Source organism: Neovison vison, chromosome 2, assembly GCF_020171115.1.
Source record: "Neovison vison isolate M4711 chromosome 2, ASM_NN_V1, whole genome shotgun sequence".
In the NCBI taxonomy this organism is placed as follows: Eukaryota; Metazoa; Chordata; class Mammalia; order Carnivora; family Mustelidae; genus Neogale; species Neogale vison.
Window position 1 is genome coordinate 209,780,252 of NC_058092.1, and position 20,016 is coordinate 209,800,267.

Here is a 20,016-nt window from a genome sequence, read left to right on the forward strand (position 1 = left end):
GCAGTCTAAGAATGAATTCCCCACCACACAGACATAAAAGAGAATGAGGGAAATATGAGCTGAAAATGGAACATCCACAAGAGAAAAAGAATATATGTAAGTATTTGTTTGTAAATGTGTAAAATACCTCTGAAAGGATACACTAAAAATCAATTGCCTTGGTTGCCTCCAGGAAGAAAAACTGGGTATTGGGAAACAGAGGTGGGAGAGGGGCTTTTTTGCTCTATACTTTTATGAATCTTTTGAATTTTGAACCGTGTGAATGTACTGCTTACTTAGAAAACAAAATTATTTTCAAGAAACAAGTTTCCAAGATTACAGATGATCTCAACTGAGCCATAGTAAGACTTAGCTAAAGCCCCAAACCACTGCAAATATAACAAACCTGCAACCATCTCAGGTACGTGAATTAATCCACAGAAAAGCATTCATTTATTAAGCAACTAAAATATTCAAAGCACAATGCTTTGTGATCCATCTTGTATTCCTGACTCATCAGGGATACAAGAATAAATAAAACCCAGAATTTATCATCAAAGAAGCTGATTTAGCAAGAAAAACACCTGAAAACCTAATTAGCCAATACTACCCAGAGAGCCCAAAATACCATGAAGTCTTAACCAATTTTGGCAGAAGTACTGCTATGGGTTACAAACAGAAAATGCCAAACAACTTTACTCAATCCAAAGAAATGTATTCATTTACACCTCCTTCTCACCCCCTATACTCACCAGCAATTTTGAGGTGTGCATGGAAATGTTTATGAGTCAGCAGGGGCTCAGGTAGCTCTCCCAGAAACATCTTCAGCAAGGTAGCAACGTCATTTGAATGAAACTCCCCTGATTCCAAGTCAATATCAATTCCATTATTGAGAGCATCTCTTAAAATCTGCTGTCGGACACTATTCCCTGGAACTCTAAACAAACCCTCTACTCTCAAGTCTGTTTAGCATGGAAAAAACAAGAGGACATGCAAAAAGAAGTCACAATTAAAATAAGTCATCTAAAAGAACCTTTTATAAAGACCTTGAAGGAGGTTTTCTCCCCATTTCCCAGAAAAGTTTTAAATCTAATGGCCCCTAAGGAGACTTGTCTGAACATCCCTGAGCACCTGGAGACAGTCTGCCCAGGACCAGGCACATTCAGAGACTGAATTTTACCTAAACAATGACTGGAATGAGCTCGAAAAATAAGTTGGAAGAGGGGGCGCCTGGGTGGCTCAGTGGGTTAAGCTGCTGCCTTCTGCTCGGGTCATGATCTCGGAGTCCTGGGATCGAGTCCCGCATCGGGCTCTCTGCTCAGCAGGGAGCCTGCTTCCCTCTCTCTCTCTCTCTGCCTGCCTCTCTGCCTGCTTGTGATTTCTCTCTGTCAAATAAATAAATAAAATCTTAAAAAAAGAAAAATAAGTTGGAAGAAAGCCAAATCTCCTAGAATGCTCCTTCCCTTTGGTTATCTCAGATTTTGTCTGGAGGGAATGAATTCATCTGTGGTAGTCTGTTGCTCCTATAAATGGTTTCTCAGTCCAAAATGAATCTAGAGTCTCTGCACTGCCCCAGAAATCAGAATTCTAACCTGTCAGATCACCTTTCGGACTGAGATTCCCAGAAGCTTAGGATCACCCCAGCTGAACTGTTTTTCCCTTCCAATTAGGTTCTAAACTAATCTAAGAGGATTAAGAAAGAGGAGAATTAGAGTTTTGGTTCAATCTGGAAGAACCATGAGAGTTCATGTTTTCAACTTAGGTACATATTTATTTTTGTATAGCCCCCTAAATTCAGGGGTTCAAGTTCAAATGCCTTAGAGGGCCAGACAGATAATAATAAATGAATGAATGGGAACCAGAACAAACTAGAGAGTACATACTTGTGCTCCAGCTGATTGTGCCCAAGGGAGGGTCCCAAGATACTAGATCTTCCTATCACCCAAAGAATTCAAAAACCTGGACCTTCCCCATTCCCCACTGATAACTGATTTTATTTTTACTTTAATCCTTTCCCAACCAAACAAAATGTGAACGTAAAGGACTCAAGTCCTTACCCCATCAGTTTGCAACCTCTGCTCTAGCTCCTACCAGAATGCCCCACATAAAAAAGTCAAAAATAAGCATTTGTATTGAATTTGTCGAAGTATCACATACACCACACATTTCACAACACTCAACTTTACCAAGCACTTACAGCAAGACATAACCAGCACAACCACCACAAAATAAATAAGCATTAAGCAAAGAATATATTTTAATTATAGAATTCCAGAGATGAAAACTATCTTTAGTGATAAATCATAGTCCCTTGAGGAAAGATCATGATTCTTTATAATCTATTTTTCCAGAAAAAAAAAAAGCCTGAGTCTAAAAGAAAATGTGATTTTATAGATACTATCTAATCTATCTACATCTTTGAGAGTATAAAACAAACCAATATATGAGATGAAATTTAAAAGGGAATATATTTAGGGGAGCCTGGGTGGCTCAGTGGGTTAAAGCCTCTGCCTTTGGCTCAGGTCATGATCTCAGGGTCCTGGGATTGAGCCCCACATGGGGGAGGGGTAGTCTCTGCTCAGCAGGGAGCCTGCTTCCCCTTCTCTCTGCCTGCCTCTCTGCCTACTTGTGATTTCTCTCTCTGCCAAATAAATAAATAATAATCTTCAAAAAAATGGGGGGGAATATATTTAGAAACATGCCACCTAAAATTATCATTGGTTAGTATCTTTTGTTCATTGGTACCTACTCACTCAAGGAAGTTAGCTTTCAACAGAAAACTGATAATTCTTCATTAACAAAGAATAATAAAATCTTGAGAACTCTTACTTTTGTGTAGATACTCAATTAGTTGGTATATCTGGGCAATGCCTTCCTCCGTCAATGGGGATCCAAATACCACTCCTTTTTCTAAAAAACCATACAACAGGACAGAGCTACATTTTCCATATATAGTATAAAATCATCATTCTTAAAGCCACTCGCACATCCTGTATTACAGTTCAGCAAATGCTTTCACAGATTCAATAAACAGAACCTTAAAGCTAGAAGTATACCCAAAAATTCAACAACTCTCAATCAACTCTCCACAAGTTTAATATTAGTCATAGCTTCCTTGAAGGCAAAGACCATCTTCTTAGTTAAGTAACAATACCTAGTGTGTTGATATTTAACTTAAAAGAAAAACAGTGAGGTGCCTGGGTGGCTCAGTCAGTTGAGCATTCCACTCTTGGTTTCAGCTCAGGGCATGATCTCAGGGTCCTGAGATGGAGCCCTGCACTGGCCTTCAAGCTCTCACAGAGTACATGAGATTCTCTCTTTCCCTCTCCCTTTGCCACCTCCCCCCTCCAGCCCATGCACTCTAAGATAAAAAATAAAACCTTTAAAATGAATAATAAATAAACAAAATTTAGAACCACAACTGTCGAAGTATGACAGATTATTCACTGGCATTGGTATATGCCTGATCTGTTACAATGTTCAAACTTTTTTTCTACCATAAATGATTTTCTTATACTTAATAAAATAGTACCTCTTTAATATCTTATCAAAAGCAGTCCCACAATTTATTTTCTAGGAAGGCTTTTATTTTGGGTGACTCATAGGTATCTGCCTTATCAAAGCAGTCCATAGAATGAAAACATTCGAGAACTGCAATAAGGAAAGTTCAAACTTTCTTTACTGTACTCTCCAGCTATGTCATAGGGCATGAAAATCAAGGTAACTACCTAAACTGAATCATGTCACCTTTCTCAGGGACTGATACACTTGCTTTAGTTTAGCTACTTTATAAATTTGTCCCCCACCCCCGCCCCTACTTTATAAATTTTTATTGCTAACCTGAGATTTTACTACTTAAGAAAATGAGAAAAATGCACCCCCCCCAAAAAAAAACACCTTTACATAATAGCAACTCAGTGAAAATACAGATGTGAGGAGGTGAAGCCCAGGGAGCAGCTGCGACCTGCCCGCCCTTCACAGACACATGCCCTACCCTTTCGCTTGAGAGACATTAGAGACCGGAAGAATCCTGACGCTGGGCCGGCCCCACCAGGCAATTTAAGGTCCACTTCCCCCATCAGCTGAGCCAGCTCAGTTCCAGGTAAGTCAATGAGCCTTGTGATATTGCTGACCACCAACTCGGTGAACACCTCAGGTTTCTCATGTCGGAGTTTCTCCACAAAGAAGTCAGGATTGAAGATAATGGGCTGCCCTCGAAGGGAAGAGTCATTGCAGATAACAAAATTGCAGATGGCATCACTGAAAAAAATGAAACAAGAAACTTTAGGGGATCATTTGTACATGTTTCTCATGCTCTGTAAGTCATACAATTATTCACTGTTTCTGTGGGTTAACCTACATATTGGTTTAAAAAACCTAATCCTTAGTCTGTTCACTGTACAAAAGAAGACAATTTGAGCTTGTTGCTATTTAGGTTATACCCACCTAGATACTTAGGAATTTCATTTAATGAAAAGATACTTAATAACCTCTAAATACAACTTGTCTCCCTGCTGAATGGGGAGTCCGCATCTCCATCTCCCTCTGCCCCTTCCCCTCCTCCTGCTCATTCGTGCTCTGATAAGTAAAATCTTTAAAAATAAATAAATAAATACGTAAGACCCGATTTTGCCCCTTAATTTCAGGTGTACACCATAAGACATAGATCCTTAGAGCCTCCCAAGCCCAACGGTATATTAAATTTGGTAGTCACACAGGGCACATTTCCTTATTAAAACAGCAAAACCCTAGGGGCGCCTGGGTGGCTCAGTGGGTTAAAGCCTCTGCCTTCGGCTCAGGTCATGATCCCAGGATCCTGGGATCGAGGCCGCATCGGGCTCTCTGCTCAGTGGGGAGCCTGCTTCCTCCTCTCTCTCTCCTTGCCTCTCTGCCTGCCTCTCTGCCTACTTGTGATCTGTCAAATAAATAAATAAAAACCTTAAAAAAAAAAAAAAAAACCAGCAAAACCCTGAATTTTTACTGTTAAATACTAGTAAGATGCCAGACCTGCCACTGTTCTTCCTAACACAGCATGGGTAATAGTTAAGACCTTGGGACTATAGCCAGTACCGTACAGTATTTCCCATGCAGTGTCCCAACTGTTGACAGTACTACATTTAGGCCAGTCTCAAATGCCACGGAAACCACATGACAGCAAGCACGAAACTATTTAAGAGCTAAAACTACATCTAAATAGTGTAGTAGACATTTTGGAGACATTTACTCTACCCATACAGTTCTTTGGTTCCTGGGTCCCTACACAGGTGTCTGTTTTGTTTTGTTTTCTTTCTTTCTCCCTTCCTTCCTTTCTTTTTCTTTCTTTCTTTTTTTTTTTTAATTTTATTTATTTTTTTGAGAGGGAAGGAGAGGGAGAAAGAGAAGCAGACATCTCCCCACCCCCACCCCCACCCCCACCAAGCAGGGAGCCTACACAGGCGTTTCCTAATCAGCCCGCTTTTTTTTTTTTTTAAGATTTTATTTATTTGACAGAGAGAGATCACAAGTAGGCAGAGAGGGAGAGAGAGAGAGGAGGAGGAGGAAGCAGGCTCCCTGCCTAGCAGAAAGCCCGATGCGGGACTTGATCCCAGGACCCTGAGATCATGACCTGAGCTGAAGGCAGAGGCTTAACCCACTGAGCCACCCAGGCAACCCCTAATCACCCCGCTTTAATTGAAACAGCTGCCCTTGGATTCTGTTCCTCGTAATCAAAAAGCCTTCACCAGAATGGAAGGCATTTACAAGTATATAAAACATATTAATTCTACCTTACCCAGGTCCAGAAATAGATTTTATTTTAAAATCCTTCAACTCTGGATGCCTCTGCCCCTCATCTAAGTCCAGCCTTTGTTCAGGCAGGTTCGTCACTCTAGGCACTTGGAAAAACTCTGTATCTTGCTCCTAATTTCACTTCTCTGTCATTGAATAATGCTAAGCAGATACGTTCTATTGGCCTCTGATCTTAGCTGATTTTCCACTCCTACACTACCTGGACTATATTCCTGGCAAAGCTCCTTTGACTCTCAAGAAATATTTTCTTCCCCATTCACTGTTTTCCAACGCCTAACTACTATACTGCTTTGTACTTTTAACATGTTATGTTAAAGTATACAACACTAATTGTTTGTACCCATTATCAATCATCTCTAATAGCTTATTCTAATCCTTATTATATAAACAGTCATCTATTATATAACCAATGAGTAGACAGAACACAAACCAGAAAGAACAAGTCATCACATCTGTCAGGCAAAGCTGAAATTCACCTGATACATATAAATATTCCCACGATAAAAACAAAAACAAAAAAAACAATTACAACTTAAAAGTCTTCCACAACATCCTAGGTACCAAAAAACTGTTCCAGGAAAAATGACACTCTAAATATTAAATATTAGTAATCTATAATCTACTTTGTCAACACTATACAGATAATTTCTAATAATGATATAATGAAAACAAGGCATGGGAAAACTTCAAAGTTCATCACTTCTTCCTTGAAAAATTACTACATAGGGGCACCTGGATGGCTCAGTGGGTTAAAGCCTCTGCCTTCGGCTCAGGTCATGATCTCGGGGTCCTGGGATCAAGCCTGTGTCGGGATCTCTGCTCAGCAGAGAGCCTGCTTCCCATCCTCTCTCTCTCTGCCTGCCTCTCTGCCTACTTGTGATCTCTGTCTGTCAAATGATAAATAAAATCTTTGAAGAAAAAAAAAGGAAAGAAAAATTACTACATACAGTCCAAATTTTCAATTGATAGCTACTAAATTTTCTTTTCTCTGAAATGATAATAAAAGAATTCATATAAAAATTTAAAATTATAAACATGTATTCTCAAGTCAAAAAGTCTTTAAGAAAGAGATCTAAAACTGCTTACCAACTTAACATTTTTATATACAAGGATAGGTTATTTTCCTTGTAAAGGTGCAAATGATTATAAGGCAATTAAAATCAAAAGCAAGTGTATCCTAAACCAATGACCAAACCTCTTTAAGTGTAAGCTTATTTCAGTGAAGAAACATGAGTCAATATAAAACCACTGTTTATAATCACTGCCAATGAGAAATCACTGCTCTGAGAGCCAGAAAAATCATGAAACATGTTAGCACTGAAGAGTCTTATAATTTACTGAGTCTAAACTATCATTTTATGGACTTCAGATCCCTTTTAATTCTGAAAAACAGATTTCAGATCAAATTAGTTCTAACAAATAAATATGCATAAATAGCATCCATTAGGGGCGCCTGGGTGGCTCAGTCAGTTAAGTGGCTGCCTTCTGCTCAGGTCATGATCCCAGGGTCCTGGGATGGAGCTGTGCATCAGGTTCCCTACTCAGCAGAGAGCCTTCTTCTCCCTCTCCCCCTGCCTGCCACTCTGCCTACTTCTGCTCTCTATCTCCCCGTCAAATAAATAAATCTTACAAAAAAAAAAAGCATCCACTACATTCCTGAAACAGAAACACGCAAGAGACATATAACCTTCAGACTTTAATTTTATTAATACCCCAGAGCAATATTCAGTTAAGATCCTAAAACTTCCATCACAGGGGTGCCTGGGTGGCTCATGGGTTAAGCCTCTGCATTTGGCTCGGGTCATGGTCTCAGGGTCCTGGGATCTAGCCCTGCATCAGGCTCTCTGCTCCTCAGGGAGCCTGCTACCCCCTCTCTCTCTGCCTGCCTCTCTGCCTACTTGCGATCTCTCTCTCTCTCTCTCTCTGTGTCAAATAAACAAATAAAATCTTTTTAAAAAATTAAAAAATTGAACTTCCATCAGAGAGGACACTCCAGCACTAAACTGGATCAAATATAAAAATGAGAAAGGAGCTAGAAGCACAAAGCCCTAGCTACATACTTTCTCAACAGAGTCCTCCCTACCTGACCATCACCTTCAAGTCTGTCCCCTCCTAAACAGGTAGAACAGATAGAAGAATAATTAAGTTCAAGTCTCCCTCTACGCATTCACAAAGAATACCAGAAAAAGTTCCCTTGGAAGTCCTAATCCACAGTTAATAAGCAATTTGTTTCTTTTCACCTTCTGCTTTTTCTCCCCTTCCTTCCGACTTCTCATCCTTGTTTTGCCCCCCACTTGAAAATCTTTAACCTAGTTTTTTATTTCTCCTTTTTCACTTTTTCTGAGTGGGGTACCTATCTGGTAAGATAGGATGTAAGAGAGAAAAATGATTAAAAAGGAAGTAAAATGGAAGATGGGAGATGGAAAAGACAGATACACAGTGGGTTACATTTTTTTAATTACCCCCATACCACATAGCCTGCTAATCCCTTTCCACAGAATACACAGTATCACAATATAAAGTTGAGAATATCTAGGAACATGATTAAGAACTTAAGAGATTTCTAGGACTAAAGAAAAGACTGCATTTAAGTAAAAACAACTTCCTACTCTACAGTATCTTATTTTAAAACTAAGTCTAAGTTTGCTCAAGTTCAAGAAAAAAAATTTAATTTCTTACATAAGTGCTGAAAGCTTCTGATGAGGCATTGGTAAAGCGAAGAGACTGGAAAAAAATTTTTCTCCTTGTTTGTTGTGACAAAGGAACCCTCCTTTCCCTGCCCCATTACAGCCTACACAAATTCCAGACATGTTAGAGGACACAAGGACACATTATGGGGCCTGAAAGGCAGTACTTATCAGGACTCTAAGCACTCATTTGCAAGCAGGAACAAAACAGAAATAAAAATTGCACCAGTTCATTGTATTTGCCAACGTGTAGATAAAGCTCAACAGTAGTCTCCCATCACACTAAAAGTTGTATTAGACAAAACAATCATATAATGTAAGAGTATAAGGACAAGTACTTTTATAGTATGGAGGGAAGAATGATCCCTACCTCACATCATACACAAAAAATAGAAAAAAGATCAAAATATGAAAAGCCAAACTTTAAACGGTTTAGAAAAGAAGAATGAATAATAAATGAGGCAGAAGAAATGTGTCTTAAACAAGGCATAAAAAGTACAATCCACAAAGAAAAGAATGACACATTTAACTACATTAAAATTTTAAATGTATGTACAACAAATGACATTATGAACAAAGTTCTTTAAAAATGAAGTCAAAATGCCTCTGGAGAGAGGAGCTGGATGAAAGAACAGAAATGGGAGAAAAACTTTTTACTGTATATTCTTTCATATTTTCTTGATTTTTTTTTTAAGATTTTATTTATTTATTTTACAGAGATCACAAGTAGTCAGAGAGGCAGGCAGAGAGAGAGCAGGGGAAGCGGGCTCCCCACTAAGCAGAGAGCCCGATGCGGGGCTCAATCCCAGGACCCTGAGATCATGACCTGAGCTGAAGGCAGAGGCTTAACCACTGAGCCACCCAGGTGCCCCCATATTTTCTGGATTTTTGATTCATGTGAACATACTGCCCATTCACAATAAATACATAAATAGATTTAAAATTTTAAACTAGAAAGCCATAAGCTGGGGAAAAAACTGGTCATGCATATAAAAGGATTAGTATTCAGAATTTATCAATCTAAAAATTTATATCTAAAATTTAGAAGAATGGGGCGCCTGGGTGGCTCAGTGGGTTAAAGCCTCTGCCTTCGGCTCAGGTCGTGATCCCAGGGTCCTGGGATCGAGCCCCATGTCGGGCTCTCTGCTCTGCTGGGAGCCTGCTTCCTCCTCTCTCTCTGCCTGCCTCTCTGCCTACTTGTGATTTCTATCTCTCTGTCAAATAAATAAAATCTTCAAATAAATAAATAAATAAAATAAAATTTAGAAGAAAAACACACTCAAAGAAAATTAGACAAGTGATCAAGTAATTCATAAAGGAGGAGCCCTACGTGACTAACAAACATGAAAATAATCTCAACCTTAAAAGTTACAAGGGTTGGGGTGCTTGGGTGGCTCAGCTGTTAGGCACCTGCCTTCAGCTCTGGTCATTATCCCAGGGTTCTGGGATTGAGCCCTAGATCAGGCTCCCTGCTCAATGAGAAGCATGCTTCTCCCTCTCCCACTCTCCCTGCTTGTGCTCCCTCTCTCGCTGTGTCTCTCTCTGTCAAATAAATAAATAAAATCTTTTAAAAAATAAAAATAATTAAAAGTTACAAGGTCGGGGCATACTGAGTGAGCATGGAAACTAGTTAAGATTCTCTCTCTCCCTCTCCCTTTGCCTCTCCCTCAGTCATGCAAGTACGCACACTCAATTCTCTCTCTCTTTTTTTTTTTAAAAAGGGGGGGGGGGTTACAAGTGTAAGCAAACTGAAGAATGGTGTCTTTCCCCATCCATCATTTTGGCAAAAACTATCAGATTCAGGCAATATTTTTTTACTCCTAGTTTGCTGAGGGTTATTTACTATCAATTACTATTATCTATTTGTTGTGCAGCAGTTGATATTTTTCTCCTTTATTTTGCACTTCCAATCTTGCACTTCCTTTTTTTTTTTCCTTAAGATTTGATTTATTTATTTGACACAGAGAGAGAGAGAGAGAGACAGTAAGAGAGGGAACACAAGCAGGGAGAGTAGCAGAGGGAAAAGCAGGCTCCCCACTGAGCAGAGAGCCCAATGCAGGGCTCCATCCCAGGATCCTGAGATCATGATCTGAGCTGACCAACCCAGGTGCCCCAATCTTGCATTTCTAGAATGCTGTTATATTATCATCTTTTTTTTTTTGAAGATTTTATTTATTTATTACAGAGAGAGATCACAAGTAGGCAGAGAGAGAGAGTAGGAAGCAGGCTCCCCGTTGAGCAGAGAGCCCGATGCGGGGCTCGATCCCAGATCCCTGAGATCAAGACCTGAGCTGAAGGCAGAGGCTTAAACCACTGAGCCACCCAGGCACCCCTATTATCATTTTTATATATTGCTGAATTTGGTTTGCTAATAGTCTGGGTTTCCATACAGATTCATAAGTCAGACTGTCATGGAATTGCTTTCTCAAAGTAGAGAGTTCCTGTGAAATCTTTCATGAGCCAAAATGGCATTAAGTGAAGAAGCCATTACCGTTAACTTATATGGAAAAAATTTTTGCATCTCCAGACCCCAAAAATAGCCCCTCTTAGCATTTTTTGATCCTACATTCCTGGTGGATGTACAAAATAAATCAAGATAAAGTACAGATACCCACAGACACAGTTCAAACTCATGACAGCTTGCTGCTGAGATGCTGAGTATAGTTCTCGGGGAAGGAGCTTGGGGGTGCCGCTCGCAGGGTATGAGCTGCCTCTATAATGGCTCGCTGGAAAACAAACGCTAAATGCTATTCTCACTTTTTATCTTGCTTTGTTAAAGTGGAAATCCTCTTTGGGTTTCTTTCAGTTAGTGAAAACAAGCTCTAATGTAGGTCCCTCCTAAAAGAAAAAAGAGGCCTAACACAAACATTCAAAAAAGCAGGGGATATCTGTACAGAGCGCGACCTCCTCTTCCACAGTTTCACTTTCTGTGGTCCACAAGCAGATAATCCCCCTCTTGACCTACCATCAGAAGGTCAACAATAGCCTGACAATGACCAAAGATCCCTACATCATTCACCTCACTTCATCTGATAATATAGGCATTTTATCATTTCACATGATCACAAGAAGGGGGACTATAGCGCAAAAGGTATTTTGAGAGAAAGACCACATTCACCTAACTTTCATTATATTATTTTTTTTAAGATTTTATTTATTTATTTGACAGACAGAGATCACAAGTAGGTAGAGAGGCAGGCAGAGAGAGAGGAAGGAAAGCAGGCTCCCCGCTGAGCAGAAGCCCGATGTAAGGCTCAATCCCAGAACCCTGAGATCATGACCTGAGCCGAAGGCAGAGGTTTAACCCAATGAGCCACCCAGGCGCCCCGATTTTATTTATTCATGAGAGAGAGAGTGCGTGCGCATGAGATCACAAGAAGGTAGACGGACAGAGCGAGAGCTGAGCAGGGAACCTGACACAGGGCTTGATCATGACCTGAGCTGAAGACAGATGCTTAACCCACTGAGCCACCCAAGTGCCCCTCACTATGTAACTTTGTAGTTCTTTTTTTTTTTTTTTTAAGATTTTTATTTATTTGACAGACAGATCACAAGTAGGCAGAGAGGCAAGCAGAGAGAGAGAGGAGGAGGAGGCAGGCTCCCTGCTGAGCAGAGAGCCCGCTATGAGGCTCGATCCCAGGCCCCTGGGATCATTACCTGAGCCGAAGGCAGAAGCCTTAACCACTGAGCCACCCAGGCGCCCATAACTTTGTAGTTCTTAAGAGGAACCATTAAAAAGTTCCTAAGAGGGGCGCCTAAGTGGCTCAGTTGGTTAAGCTTCTGCCTTCAGCTCAGGTCATGATCCGAGTCTGTCTTAGGTTCAGGGTCCTGAGAAGGAGCCTCCCCTACTTTTCCCTCTTCCCTCTGTCTGCCACTCCTGTTTGTGCGCTCTCTCTCTCTCTCTCTCTCTCTCCCCCCGTGTCAAGTAAATAAATAAATAATCCGTTTTAAAAAAGTTATCTCCTCCTCTTTATTCATGATGTTGACAATTTTTCTCTTTTTATTAATTTATGAATCTTATTAGAGGTTTATCAATTTTATTAGCTTTGTCAAGTTTCCAGCTTTTGATTTTGCTGAATCCCTCTATTACATGTCTGCTGTTTATTTTATTAATTTCTGCTCTTATCTTTATTACTTCCTTTCTTTACTGGATCAGGGTAAAGGTGGTGCTGCCACTCTGTGGAATGGATGACCTTTTCACTATGTGGTGCTGGAACACTTGTGATACCTACAGAGGGGAAAAGTGAAATTTGATTATCTATCTCACACTATACACAAAGATCATCAATTCCAGGTAAATGGCAGATCTAGAGATGAACAGAATGATAAACCTACTAGAAGGTAATACAGAAAAATACACTCTTGAACTGAGGCTGGGGAGATTTTTTAAATAACTTTAAAATAACACATTAAAAATATTAACCACAAAAAAGATTAATACATTTGAGTTCATTAAAATAAGAACTTGTGCTTATCAAAAGACATCCTTAAGAAAGCCACAGAGTAGGAATATAGCCAAAAAAAGGGCTCATCTGAATATACTAAGCATTCCTACTATCAGTAAGAAAAAACACAACCCACTAGAAAAACAGGCATGAAATTTCAAAAAAAATTTCATAAAAAAGAGTAGCCAAGAGGCACCTGAGTAACTTAGTAGGTTAAGCACCTGACTCTTGTTTTAGGCTCAGATCATGATTTCAGGGTCAGCATGGAGTCTGCTTGAGAACTCTCTCTCCCTCTGCCCCTCCACAGGCTAGCAAACATGCACACACGATCTCTCACTCCTTCTCAAATAAATAAATAAATAAACAAAATATTTTTTTTAAAAAGTAGCCAAGGTTGGGCCTGTGGTCGGTTGGTCGCAGTCGAGTCGTTGACTTTGGCGAGAGGCAGACATGTGGCCCGCTGCGCCCGCTCTGCGAGCCCGACGCTCCCACCTGCCCGCAGGATGGCCCACAAGCAGATCTACTACTCGGACAAGTACTTCGACGAGCACTACGAGTACCGGCATGTCATGTTACCCAGAGAACTTTCCAAACAAGTCCCGAAAACCCATCTGATGTCAGAAGAGGAGTGGAGGAGACTTGGCGTCCAACAGAGTCTAGGCTGGGTTCACTACATGATTCACAAGCCAGAACTACATATTCTTCTCTTTCGACGACCTCTTCCAAAACAGCAACAAAAACGAAGTCTACCTGGGGATTGTCAATTAAGTCTTTTTCAAATTTAATGTATATGTGTATATAAGGGTAGTATTCAGTGAATACTTGAAAAATGTACAAATTGTTGATCCATACCTGTGCATGAGCTGTATTCTTCACAGCAACAGAGCTCAGTTAAATGCAACGGCAAGTAGGTTACTATAAGGTGTTTAAGATAAAATTTCTGGTCGGTTTTCTCTTTAATATAAGTGCCTGTTTGACTTTACCTGTTACTTTTGTTAAATAAAGTTTGTATGTTGCATTTAAAAAAAAAAAAAAAGTAGCCAAATGCAAAAAAAAAAAAAAATGCCCGATATCATTAGGTATCAAGGAAATGCAAATTTTAAAACAATGACATACTACCACCCAACAGAATGACTAAAATTAAAGAGAATGACCAAAGTTTAGAGAAACTAACAGTTAACTCTTTTATACTGATAGCAAAGCTATAAAACTGGTATAACCACTTTGGAAAACTGTTTGGTCTTATCTACTAAAGCTGAACAAAAGTGTGTCCTATGACTCCATCAGTTCTAAAATATGCTTAATGTGTGTAGCCACAGGTGCACCAAAAATCACAAACAAGAATGTTCACTGAGGTGCCCGGATGCTCAGTGGGTTAGGCATCTGCCTTCAGCTCAGGTCATCATCTCAGAGTCCTGGGATTGAGCCCTGAATCCAGCTCCAGGCTCAGTGGAGAAGTCTGCTTCTCCCTCTCCCTTTGCCCCTCACCCAGCTCATGCTCACTCACATGCTCTCATTCTCTCTCATTCTAAAATAAATGAAATCTTTAAAAAAAAAAAAAAAAGTTCACTGAAACATTAATTTATAAACAGCGAAACATCCAGCAGAATGCTTCTATTAGGGGCGCCTGGGTGGCTCAGTGGGTTAAAGCCTCTGCCTTCAGCTCAGGTCATGATCCCGGGTCCTGGGATCGAGCCCCACATTGGGCTCTCTGCTCGGCAGGGAGCCTGCTTCCTCTTCTCTCTCTGCCTGCCTCTCTGCCTACTTGTGATCTCTGTCTGTCAAATAAATAAATAAAATCTTTAAAAAAAAAAAAAAAAAAAAAAAAAAAAAGAGGGGCGCCCGGGTGGCTCAGTGGGTTAAGCCGCTGCCTTCGGCTCAGGTCATGATCTCAGGGTCCTGGGATCGAGTCCCGCATCGGGCTCTCTGCTCAGCAGGGGCCTGCTTCCCTTCCCCTCTCTCTGCCTGCCTCTCTGCCTGCTGTGATCTCTCTCTGTCAAATAAATAAAAAAAAAATTAAAAAAAAAAAAAGAATGCTTTTATTAAATTATGGCATATATAATGGTATATTTTATAGCAACGAAAATGGACATACTCCAGTCAGATGCGCCATCATGGATGAATCACATAAAATGATGAGAAAAGAAGTCTCACACATGCCCACCCACCCACACACTACTTACTAAGTATGCGCTGACATTTACATCAAATTTTAAGAACAGACAAAAGCATATCATTTAGCAATACTTGTTTAAGTGGTAAAATTGTAAAGAGAAGCAAAGATAGATTTACTATAAAATTCAGGATAACGGCTACCTTTGGGGGACAGCGATTAAGAGTAGGCAAGAGGGCATAAGGGGAATTTCCACTGCGCTAGCAATATTCTTGTGATAAATCACTGAGCTATGGAAAAAGGGAGATTCACTGGAAGTAAATATGGCAAATGTTAAGGTATGTTGAAGCTGAGCAATAGGAAAATATTGACTATATTATTCAACATACTTGCATGTAGAATCACATCTTTCTAGACAAAATTTTTTTTTTAAAGATTCTATTTATTTATTTGAGAGAGAGAGACAGTGAGAGAGAGCATGAGCGAGGAGAAGGTCAGAGAGCGAAGCAGACTTCCCATGGAGCTGGGAGCCTGATGTGGGACTCGATCCCGGGACTCCAGGATCACGCCCTGAGCCGAAGGCAGTCATCCAACCAACTGAGCCACCCAGGCGTCCCTAGACAAAAATTTTTTTTTAAAAGAACAAGTAGGTTAGAGAGGAGTAGGGAATTCGGGTAAATTGGAAGGGGAGGTGAACCATGAGAGACTATGGACTCTGAAAAACAATCTGAGGGGTTTGAAGTGGCGGGGGGGTGGGAGGTTGGGGTACCAGGTGGTGGGTATTATAGAGGGCACGGCTTGCATGGAGCACTGGGTGTGGTGAAAAAATAATGAATACTGTTTTTCTGAAAATAAATGAATTGGGGAAAAAAAAAAAGAACAAGTAGGGGGCTCCTGGGTGGCTCAGTGGGTTAAGCCGCTGCCTTCGGCTCAGGTCATGATCTCAGAGTCCTGGGATCGAGTCCCGCATCGGGCTCTCTGCTCGGCAGGGGCCTGCTTCCCTTCCCCTCTCTCTGCCTGCCTCTTTGCCTACTGTGATCTCTCTCTGTCAAATAAATAAATAAAATCTTTAAAAAAAAATAAAATAAAATAAAAATAAAAGAACAAGTAGCTTTGACCTAAATCTTGCTACTACTTGATGTCAATATCATAGTTAATCAAAGTTAAAAGTAAAGGTTAATTTCCTCATCAAAGAAGTCTTTGCAAAGGTGACCAGAACCAGGAGAATTAGTAGTCAGGTATGTAGGCATACAGAGATAGCAAGGACTCTAGTATTTTTTTTTTTAAGATTTGATTTATGTATTTGACAGACAGAGATCACAAGTAGGTAGAGAGAGGCAGGCAGAAAGACAGAGAGGGAAGCAGGCTCCCTGCTGAGCAGGGAACCTGATGCAGAGCTTGATCCCAGGACCCCAGGATCATGACCTGAGCTGAAGGCAGAGGCTTAACCCACTGAGCCACCCAGGCGCCCCAGGACTCTAAATGCATGTATTAGGTGTATTAGGTAACCATCCCAAAGAAGAATAAGAGGCAAAGCTGATCAAAAAGGATAATTTGGGTGCAGGATAATTTGGGGGGAGCTGGCTGGCTCAGTCAGTAGAGCATGCAACCCTTGATCTCAGGATCATGAGTTCAAGCCCCATGCTGGCTACAGAGCTTACACTGGAAAAGAAAAAGAATAAAAGAAAAGGGTAATTTTTATTACCTACTTGACTGCTATGATTACTCTTACCACTAGATGGAACTCTACAAGTAAGGTGATCTGTGATTAGTGAAAGGACCAGAAAGAGAATCCACAGCTGAAAAATCAATTACAGAATACTGAAATGCAAGTGCTTTTCAGGCATGTTGAACCCATGAATCTGCAAAATTGAAGGCAGTGGGGGAAAAAAAAACAACTTATCCTGCAGATGTATCTTTTGGCTGACTGCTACCAAAATGCTACTGCATACCCACAAAACTAAATGTTTCCTCCCTAGTGAATTGCTTAACTCGATTTGTTCTCCAAGAACCACAACCTTGGCAACATCTATCAAAATAGGAGCTATATTTAAAGCTGTCTAAATGTGACTTACCACCCTAAGAGAAGTATGCACTCTCTTACTACTTTTTCAAACCTCTGGCTCTGAAACATGGCTTTCATTGAGTTGCTTTCTGGGAGAGCTGTTAATAAGAATACATATAAATATTAAAGAAGTTATTATTCTTCCTTTTTCTTTTTCTTTTTTTTTTTAAAAGATTTTATTTATTTATTTGACAGAGCGAGATCACAAGCAGGCAGAAAGGCAGGCAGAGAGAGAGGAGGAAGCAGGCTCCCCGCCGAGCAGAGAGCCTGATGTGGGCCTCGATCCCAGGACCCTGAGATCATGACCTGAGCCGAAGGCAGCGGCTTAACCCACTGAGCCACCCAGGCGCCCTATTCTTCCTTTTTCTAAATATATATCAAATAAATAAATCTATATATATATATATATATATATATAAAACTTAAACTGGTATCATGAAAGTTGTATATAGAGAGAAAGGATAAAACAGGTCCCATGTGCACAAGCTGGCAGAATTTTTAAGTAACAGAAACAGTTCAAGGTTGATTAGTGTCACAAGATTTCTGGAAATTATATCCAATTTCTTAGACAAAAGTTTTGAAACATTTACATTCTAAGGGCTGCCCTTTGAGTAGTTGTCAATGGTTTTGTAATTAGGATATCTTATCTCTAATTTAGACTCCAAAAGTCTGCAAAAGCATATCTGACCCCTATATTTGATCTCAAACTCATTTCAAAGTACTTAATTTCAAGGCAACTTAATCTGAATTAAATTAAACTAGTTAGAAATTAAAGAATTTCTGATTGCTTATCTTTTTTAAAATTATTTTATTAACATAAAATGTATTATTGATTGCTTATCTTCTTAACTTTAACATTTTTTGGAAACCTGACCTAAGATTTTGTCCTATGGAATGACAACACAATGTCCTCAGTCAAGAAAGTGAATTATACTTCCTCCAAGTATCAATAACACAAATTTATTGTTATCTATTTACTTGTCAACTTTTATCCTTTTGGGTGTCAAGAGAATTGGTATTAGTTCTTTTTTCTTTTTAAAATTATATTTATTTATTTATTTGACAGACATAGAGAGAGAGCACAAGTAGGCAGAGAGGCAGGCAGAGGGAGTGGGAGAGAGAGAAGCAGGTTTCCCATTGAGCAGGGAGCCCGATGTGGCGCTCAATCCCAGGACCCTAGGATCATGACCTGAACAGAAGGCAGCCACTTAACGGACTAAGTCACCCAGGTGTCCCGAATTGGTGTTAATTCTGTTACCATCACCTCTCTTAATTTTTCTCCTTCAGGCAAGCGTACAATAAGAAAGTTTATTTGTATTTATTTGTATTAGAAAAATAACATCTTGAACCTGAGTGGCTCAGTCCTTAAGCTTCTGCCTTCGGCTCAGGTCATGATCCTAGAGTCCTGGGATCAAGCCCCACATCAGGCTCCCTGCTCAATGGGAAACCTGCTTCTCTCTCTCCCACTCCCCCTGCTTGTGTTCCCTCCCTCACTATCTCTGTCAAATAAACAAATAAAATCTTTAAAAAAAAAAAAAAAGAAAAAGAAAGAGAAAAAAGAAAAAATAACATTAAAATTCCCTAAATTCCCTATTTGGAGAAATTTCTATAAAATGCTTTGTTGACAATACAGTATCTCTCTTATTATTACCTAAAACAACTTTTACCTAAAAGTTGTTTACCACTCAGAAAAGTATAGTCCAAACTTCAGAAGACTCTTTCCCAACAGACTTTAAATGACACGAACCTCAGGCAACTAATACACAAAGTATTTCTATGTATGATCAGATTAGGTTCCAAAAGACTATGTCTAAATCGTTTGTTCCAAAGTCCAGAGTCATCCTATCCAAGAGAGACAGCAAGTGCTTTTGCTCTGGCACGTGACATTCATCTCTCACACAACTTCTTAAAAAGAGCTTCTATTACCTAAGTCAGTAGTCATAAGTCTCATCATCAACTAACATAAGAATGTGAAATCACAGTTACTCAGGTGTCATTTAAAATCAAACTAACCACGACCTACTGAGTGCTTTGTACTTTTATGAAATTCTAAGGTATAGGTACAAGAATTTAAGCTAGCTGCTGGTCTCCGGAAGCTTAAAATTCACCAAGCTTTTATTCTTTTTTTTCCCCCACTATCTCTATTTTCCAAGATACAAGTAGCCAGCTGCATGTACAATTAGCACATGAGCACCTAGGAAGCCCAATGAGATAACTTTGAAAATTAGGAAACAATTTTTGTTTTATTGCATTTGCATACACACACACACACACACACACATTAGCCTTTGAAGCATCACTATTTTTTTTAAAGATTTTATTTATTTATTTGACAGAGATCACAAGTAGGCAGAGAGGAAGGCAGAGAGGAGGAAGCAGGCTCCCTGCTAAGCAGAGAGCCCGATCCCAGGAGCCCAGGACCATGACCTGAGCCGAAGGCATAGGCTTTAACCCACTGAGTCACCCAGGTGCCCCGAAGCATCACTGTTTTAAAAAAATCTTAGGGCAACTGCTAAAAATCCTTTGAAATTGGAAGTGTTTATGAGACTTTTTCCTCTGTAGTTAGTCTTAAGCAATCTCAGCTTTGGGGAAACACAATATACATTCCCATTCAGTCTGAATGATACCAACTGTTGAGATGACGTAATGTTGAAAAGATGGAGTTCTAGTATATGAGATTTTTTTTTTTTTTTAAGATATTATTTATTTGAGAGAGAGCATGGGGAGGAGCAGCACAGAGGGGAGTGCAGAGGGAGAAGCAGACTCCCTGCTGAGCTGGGAGCCAGGGGACATGGGGCTTGATCCTAGGACTCTAGGATCATGACCTGAGTCGAAGGCAGACACTCAACGAACTGAGCCATCCAGGCACCCTAATATATGAGATTTTATGGTGCAGGTCTCAATCCTTTATCAAGTATGTAATACTTTTGAAATTTTTTG

At 40.0% G+C, this 20,016-nt stretch overlaps 2 protein-coding genes across 3 annotated transcripts in view; one reads left to right on the forward strand and one right to left on the reverse strand.

Annotated features, from left to right (window-relative positions):
- The window catches only part of ARHGAP19 (Rho GTPase activating protein 19), a 67,869-nt gene that overhangs the window by 35,366 nt on the left and 12,487 nt on the right, over nucleotides 1-20,016 (reverse strand). For both annotated transcript variants that reach the window (XM_044240237.1, XM_044240236.1), the window contains exons 2-4: nucleotides 3,974-4,239; nucleotides 2,809-2,889; nucleotides 732-941 (exon numbers count right to left, since the gene is read on the reverse strand). In XM_044240237.1, coding sequence (XP_044096172.1) covers nucleotides 732-941; nucleotides 2,809-2,889; nucleotides 3,974-4,239 — 557 coding nt within the window. The remainder of the gene's footprint in view (nucleotides 1-731; nucleotides 942-2,808; nucleotides 2,890-3,973; nucleotides 4,240-20,016) is intronic.
- LOC122900974 (cyclin-dependent kinases regulatory subunit 2-like) lies at nucleotides 13,399-13,934 on the forward strand. Its single transcript, XM_044240238.1, has one exon. The coding sequence runs from the start codon at nucleotides 13,402-13,404 to the stop codon at nucleotides 13,681-13,683; it is 282 nt and encodes a 93-aa protein (XP_044096173.1). The 5' UTR covers nucleotides 13,399-13,401; the 3' UTR covers nucleotides 13,684-13,934.

Excerpts from the sequence above, each read along its gene's own strand:
- LOC122900974 (XM_044240238.1), top strand. The coding sequence starts at position 13,402 with ATGGCCCACAAGCAGATCTACTACTCGGACAAGTACTTCGACGAGCAC.